At 41.1% G+C, this 7,608-nt stretch overlaps 2 protein-coding genes across 2 annotated transcripts; one reads left to right on the forward strand and one right to left on the reverse strand.

The window, feature by feature from the left end:
• Window positions 1–1,945: 1,945 nt before the first annotated feature.
• On the forward strand, window positions 1,946–2,629 carry LOC129002677 (uncharacterized protein F54H12.2-like). Its single transcript, XM_054430668.1, has one exon. It carries the CDS (start codon window positions 1,946–1,948, stop codon window positions 2,627–2,629), a length of 684 nt encoding a protein of 227 aa, XP_054286643.1.
• Window positions 2,630–4,407: 1,778 nt separating this feature from the next.
• LOC129002687 (uncharacterized) lies at window positions 4,408–6,594 on the reverse strand. The gene has a single exon (XM_054430680.1). It carries the CDS (start codon window positions 6,592–6,594, stop codon window positions 4,408–4,410), a length of 2,187 nt encoding a protein of 728 aa, XP_054286655.1.
• Between the last annotated feature and the right edge of the window lie 1,014 nt (window positions 6,595–7,608).

Genomic DNA, 7,608 nt, shown 5'->3' on the forward strand with positions numbered 1-7,608 from the left:
GAACGGAAACAATGTTGATGACGAAACAATACGATTTCAGTATGATAGTTTATTAGCGAGATCAACGATCCGCGATACAGAACATTTCGCTATTAAAATAACAGGTGGATACTATAGGAATCTTGATGATCTATTGAATACAATCAACAAACATGAAGACATCCACGATTATATGGAATTTTCATACGACACGAGAATCAACAGAGTTAAACTCAGGATCATGAACGAAAACGTGTCGAATGTGAGTCTGAGTGAAAAACTATCACAGCAGTTGGGTTTTGATTATGATGAGAAAAATATATTAAAACCAAATATTACCGAACTGATTGGTTCTAAAGTGCCAAACCTCGCATTGGGCATTCCAGCGCACATTTATGTGTATTGCGACTTAATAGAGCCACAATTTATCGGCGATACTACAGCACCATTATTGAATATTGTCAACGTCAATATAGATACGTACAAGTACGGATCGTACAATTCAGTGTCATTCACAAGTCCGCACTATGTACCCGTTATGAAATCCACATTTGAAACAGTGGAAATCGACCTGAGGGATCACACAGGGAAAAAACTGCCATTCATGTTTGGAACGTCGTACGTGAAACTTCATTTTAGGAGAGTGCAGCAATAATGATAATCAATCTGAATGATCCCTATTTGGCATACTACCGACGGCAACAATTACAACAGACTGGCGGTGCTATTGATCGAGTATTTCACGGTGCACCATATCAGCGAGGGCATGGAATCGGTAGTTTTCTGGGCGGTATGATTCGCACTATCGCTCCGCTGATCAAGTCCGGAACAAAATCGGTAGGACAAGAAGCATTAAGATCCGGTGTTGGATTCCTAACCGATCTGGCAGGTGGTAAAATTACAGATCCAAAAACAGCCGCCAGCTTACGACTTAGAGAGTTTACTGGATCGTTGAAACGTAAAGCTGACGAGCAGATGGAACGTATGATGCTTGGTGGTGGAGGTGGCATTAGCGCGAAAAGACAACGCGTAACGCGTAAGAGTAACGCGAAACGCGCAACGCGAAAGGCTTCTGCGAAACGCGCAATGCACGGCCGTGGCAGAAAGCCTGTTACACCACAGTCGTTGGCTAAACTTCTTAGAGTGCGGACGTCTGCATCAAGAAGAGGAGGAGTGAAACACAAGAGACTAGTAGGGAGACGACAACAACGACAACGAGGAGGAGTAGAGTCAATGAAGAAGGTGACTTCGCCGAAGAAGCGTACTTATCGCAGTGAAAATTTAAAGTCTATTGATATTTTTAGTTAGTTAAAGAAGAAGGAGTAAAATGTCGTTTCTACATCAAAAATCATGTGAGTGTGTCAAGACCGAGCTGGATTTATTCTCCTTACCACCTACGCAGACGAGTATTGAAAGCGGCAAATGGGTCCAGTACAAACCAATATCCACATTGACCGATGATGCGCCAATAGAGTTTGTAGTTCCGGGTAATGGCGATGAATATACTGACCTTTCACAAACAATGATACAATTGACCGCGTCTATTGTTAAATCTAATGGAACTGCGGTCACTACTGACGAAGAGGCGAAAACAGTTGGGCCAGTCAACAACTGGCTACACTCACTATTTAGTCAAGTGGATATGTTTATGAATCAAAAACTTGTTACGCCCCAAAACAACACATATGCATATCGAGCTTACGTTGAAACGTTAATGAACTATGGATACGATGCTAGAAAATCACATCTAACATGCAGTCTTTGGTACACGGACGATGGTATTGACATGAACGATTGCGCGGAAGAAAATGAAGGACTCAAAGCGAGACGGGAGCTAACTAATAAAAGCCGTGAGATTGATATGCTCGGACATTTGCATGTGGATATTTGCAATCAGAATAAGTTCATGCTAAATGGCGTAGAGTTGAGATTTAAATTTATTCGATCAAAAGATGCGTTCTCCATTATGGCCAGCGCTGGTGAATTCAAGGTACATATTGTCGATATTAGTCTCTGGATTCGAAGATGCAAAATAAGTCCCACCGCACTGTTGGCGCACAGTAAAACACTCCAGACTGGTACGGCAAAATATCCAATCACACGAGTGGAGCTGAAAACATTTACACTACCCTCTGGAATACGTAACAAGACTTTGGACAATATGTTTCTCGGCCAAGTGCCGAAACGCATCATAGTGGGAATGGTTACGAATGCCGCATACAATGGAGATTTTAAAAAGAATCCCTACAACTTCGAACATTTTAAAACAAACTTCTTTTGTCTATATGTTGACGGAGAACAAGTTCCATCAAAACCATTACAGCCCCACTTTGAAAAATCAAAGGATAAATATGTTATGGCATATCATTCGATGTTCTCCGGTTCTGGTGTACATTTTAGCGATGCCGGCACCGTTATCAGTAGGGAAGACTTTGGACAAGGATACTGTCTGATGGCATTCGACCTAACTCCAGACTTATCTGCAAGTGACACAACACATTGGAATCTGGTGCGTAACGGTAGTGTTCGAATGGAACTCGGATTCGACGACGCGCTTCCCGAAACTGTTAACTGTTTGGTTTATGCCGAGTTTGACAATGTCATCGAGATTGATCGACAACGCAATGTAATTGTGGACTTTGGCGGTTAATCGATCAGTCTTCTATAAACATTCGTTTGAGATGGACCGTTTACGCAGAGCATTCAAGAAATTGAATATATTATCACCCATCATTGTGGACATTCAATGTTTCAAGGACAACCAAAATGAATATACACTGAAGGAAGTTTGCGTCTTGGAAGCTGACACCGGCGTTCTACTTATGCATCATATTGCTAAACCACCTTACGATCGATCAGAGTTGTCAGATGAAAAATTGCGGGAAAGCTACTGGCTCACAAAACACTGCCACGGACTACGATGGGAGTTCGGTGATATTCCGTACTATGAACTTTTTAACAAATTGACTGATTGTATATCAAGAAGACCGACGGTTTACGTCAAGGGATTTGAGAAGAAAGAATATTTAAAGCGTCATCATGTGATGGACTTTGTTACTACCAACGTAATCGATATTGGTGCAATTGGTTGCGAATCAATCACTTCAATCAATAATTTAATGTCAACAAACGTTTTGCGATGTCGCAATCACAAGTCTATAAACAGTCGATGTGCGCTCACCAACTGTGTCGCAATACGTGGGTGGTTACATCTGACAACAAATTTGGATGAATGTGTGGATACCAGTGGAGATGCGAGATCCTACTACTGCTCTTGTTTTAGCACATCTACTAGTACAACTACTACTGCTGCCTCTGCCGCTACTATTGGTTATGATACTGTAGAATGAACACAGTGCAGATAGAAAGGCATCTATCCAAACTACCTGTGAGCAATGTGGGAGTTTACGCTGCTGACCGAATCCCACAACACATCTCTCCATCCACCGCCATGATTGTCAACACTGATCCGCACAACGAAGGGGGTACACATTGGGTGTCATTCTATTTGAATAGAAATGGAATAATTGAATACTTTGACAGCTATGGCCAGCCACCATACTTACCGACCTACCAGGGATTCCTGAAACGTAACGCCAAGTGTCGCTACATCTACAATGATCACCGCCTCCAAAGTGACGACTCTTCTGTCTGCGCTCACTACTGTCTGGTGTACCTGTATCTTCGTACCACTCACCACAATATGAAGATGGTGGACTTTGTTCACCTTTTTGACAACACATCGACTGCTCAAAATGATGCAATCATAAAAAAAGTCTTTACTCAATTGTACTTAAACAAAAAATGATTTGCAAATGTAACAATATTCTTTTATAATGAAGAATATATCCCTCTGTACTGAGAGTGTATGATTTATTTCAAATAAAAAGCTTTCAATTATAAAATTAGTCTTTCATAATTTATACTTACCTATACCTATATTTTTAAGTTACCTTATTATTTTTACAAGTGAAAAATTGCAAATTTAGTTTTATTCAAAAGAGGTTGATGGGATAAAAATATAACGCACAAGTCATACAAAATGTGTCTGGTTTATTAACAGAAACAAACAAAAGAAAACAAACAAAGACTAGAATCATAACTAAAATATTCAATCAATTAATCAATCAACTTTATTCAGAAATATAAACATTATATACATTACTTACGGCAAATATTCTGAGATTATGTTTCTGCAAAGAATAGTTTGAGTTCAGGGACCAAGTCGTAAACTTTAAATAAAAATATTATACAACAAAAATTTAAATGATATCACTTTTACATTGAGTTGTAACATAAATCTGAATGCTATTAACTATATTATTATAATATGATAATCTTTAAAGTGTCTATTCACTGTTTATTGTTTTATCACACACATAAACGCCCTATAACCATCACACTCATGCGACTCGTTACCTATACAATTTAATTTTCGTCCAACTCCATCGGAGCTGGTAAAAATGGTGCTGCGGGTAGTGGTGGTGCTCTGGGGGGTATAGCATAATGCCCCCATGGTAGTGTAGAAATTCCATCCTCTGGCATGACGTATCGCTTATCGTCAAACGGTGCCAGAGATCGTTTCCTCACCACGACTGTGTACATAATATGATGCCTACTTTGGAAGCGCTGATTGTCTGTGCTCTTACAAGTTTTGTTATAGAGACAGTCCAAGTAGTCATCAACAGTCAATTTATTTTTAACAACATCGCGATTAACACCCTTTGCCCTCTTGACAGGTGGTGGTGCACCAATATCGTAGTTATCATCTCCGTTACCCTCAGAGCAAGAACTCTTACCGAAAACAAAACAATATAGTTTAGCCATCAACCCTATGAACATATTGATAGTGACTCCTCCTGCTTCGTCCTTAAACTTTCCCAGGACTCTTGCGTTGCTTCCGTCATAGCAGATGTGATTTTTGGGGTAGTTGCTAGTGTCAAAGTCATCGAGGTGTTGTATCATGTCGCGGTAGACGTTTCTGGTACGGATAGCATAAATAATCCCATCAGTGTCAATATACGTCATCCGTATTCTATTCAATCCGTATCGTTCTACCATGTCGTAGTGAAAACCGTACATCCATCTTTTACTATGGTCCAGAATACACATTCCTGCATATACTGGCTTACTAAGTACAATTCTCACTTTTCCCATTTGAAGCAGGGCCAGGTTCTCGTTATACCAAACTCTGTCATTGAAATTTGCCTTGGCCACATACTTTGTGTAAATTTTGTGGGAGGCTGCTAGTTTGAGATTTTGATGTTTCCTCACATTCTGGAGACTCATGCCGTAGACAGCGTTTACCATCAGCTTAAACATCTCAACTTCAAATTTATTGCTGGCACGCTGTCTGAGTTCAGTATTCAATGTCACGTACGGTTTTAACCACGGTGACTGTTTGAATCGGAGTGCTCTGTGGATATGACAAAGTCGTAGTCCATTTTCCATAGCTTGTTGGAGGTAACGATAATGGATCACATATTCTTCCTTATCCGTTAGTGTGGCCATAAGTTTATTGGATCTTCCCGCACCGCTGTTGGTGATGTCATCCGATGAATATGGTAATTGATAAATTGGTGCCTTTCGCACCTCGGGACAGAATGGTAAGTCACGGTGCTTATCATGAATGGCATGATCCCTCGGGTACTCCAGATCCACTTCCAGTACATAACCATACTCACCATCCGATGGAATTTCTGCAATGTTCAAGTCATCGCATTCCGCACGTGATAGCCACTCAAACTGGGCGTAAGGTAATGGCTGAGACATTGCCCATCCATACAAGTTATTGGCGTCATAGTACATTAAAAATGTATCATCATCATTCTCTTCATTATCTGCTTCACTTGTTGATGCGCACTGACCGTTTCGATCACCAATTTTATTTTCCATCCTGGTAAACTTGTTGTTTGCGGTGACGTGTCTAGTGACGCATTGGGTGAGTCCACCTCGAATACCCTTTTCAAAAAATAAATACTGATCTACATCTTGAAGGGTATCAAGTATCACGCCGGTCTTGAACAACATGACATCCCACGCGTATGAAGGTAATGTTAAATAATGTGCTGGGTCCAAGCCGTAGTGTGTTAGACACATCTCCCTGAACCCCTCGAACACATCTGCCAACAGTAGTACGTCTGTTTGTAGGTAGATGTCAGCATATTGTCCGAGGGTTGTGCAGTTGAACTTGGACCAGACACGCTGAGCGTGCGCGTAATCATCATCTGTCACATTATTCCCAAAAACCTGCTTTGGTGGTAGGACTTCTTCGTTCAGTACATCCTGGGATGTAATGTGCTCATAAGGGAAAATGCCTTTCCTACGTAGCATGTCAAACTCTTCTTGATCCGGGTAGCGAGCTCTTGTTATGCTCATTTTATCAGCTGGAAGAATTGATGCCAATATTGCTAGTGATTTTGACATCAGTCGGTATGAATCGACAAATTGTAGTTTGATGCTTTTCCTCCGACCTGCTCCCGGATGTTTGAATCGCTTAGAAAAGGTAATGTATTTTTCCTCGGTGTTGGCGAGCACATCAATATCACCTTTATCCACTGCGAGCTCTCTGACAATAAAGTGTGCATCATAGTTGGATAGGTTATGCAGGTACATGTTCACTTGTTCTTGTTCCTTGTACCGGAGGTTACAAAATCGATGTGCCGCTCCTCAGAACCTGTACGGTGGTGAATGTTGATGATCCCTCACCTTATTGTCTTCATCAGCAGGACCAAACTCTTTTTTGCAGATATGACATACTGTAGACTGTTGATATATTATCTCCTCTTGTGGTGTTAACTGTGGGGGATCATTTGGTATCCGATGTCCATAGAGGATGTCACCAATCTTCCGCACGTCATCCCGTACAGAGTTGATGAAGTGATTAGCGGTGTCTTCACCTCGGTATAGTCGCAGCTTGGAGAACGTAGTGCAGGCTGGGTCATCATCATCTGCGTCACCATCGTTGACATCCCTCTGGTCGTCATGAATGTAATAAGCATATGCGTACGGTGTATGGATATTCCTGACATTATTAGGTGCATTTGCATTTTGCTGACCTCCCCCTACTATTCTATTACCTGCTGGGTCCCAAGCAGGTGGCACTATAGTTGGTGTAGGTTCGATAGGTTGGTCAGCTTCGTGTGGTACAAGTGCGCACTCAAAGTCTGCGTATATCGTAAAACGACTACGCTGAGTTCGCTCATAATTTTTAAATTTAATTTCCTTTTCTTCTGCAAGGTCAGTTCTCAGTGGCGTGTGTTTTGAACAGTAGCGTTTATGTTCTTCTAATCGCTCCGCCCCTCTGAGCCCTAATTTAGTCGGTTGGTTGTCAAAATATGCAAAGCATCGTTTACATATAAAAATCGCACGTTTACCACGAGTCAACTGACTAGTTACCAACCGCTCAAAATCTTTAATAAATGCAAAATGCGTTGTGCTTTGATTTGTCAGAAATAGTAAGTCAAAGTGATTAACCAATTCTTGGTCGACGACACGGAGTGGATATACATATGTTTTATCTTCAATCCTACCATTGGTCTTATTCTTCTTCTTCTTACTGTCCAAACCGTACACATTTACGCTAACGCCGGGGTTGTTGCGCTCAAACATGCGGATCTGATCTAATTT

Source organism: Macrosteles quadrilineatus, unplaced genomic scaffold, assembly GCF_028750875.1.
Source record: "Macrosteles quadrilineatus isolate MER2022 unplaced genomic scaffold, UCM_ALF_1.0 Scaffold_1__1_contigs__length_201487025, whole genome shotgun sequence".
Lineage (NCBI taxonomy): Eukaryota > Metazoa > Arthropoda > Insecta > Hemiptera > Cicadellidae > Macrosteles > Macrosteles quadrilineatus.

What these genes read in the sequence shown, in the direction of transcription:
- LOC129002677 (XM_054430668.1), top strand. Translation starts at nt 1,946, where the DNA reads ATGGCCAGCGCTGGTGAATTCAAGGTACATATTGTCGATATTAGTCTC.
- LOC129002687 (XM_054430680.1), bottom strand. Translation starts at nt 6,594, where the DNA reads ATGTACCTGCATAACCTATCCAACTATGATGCACACTTTATTGTCAGA.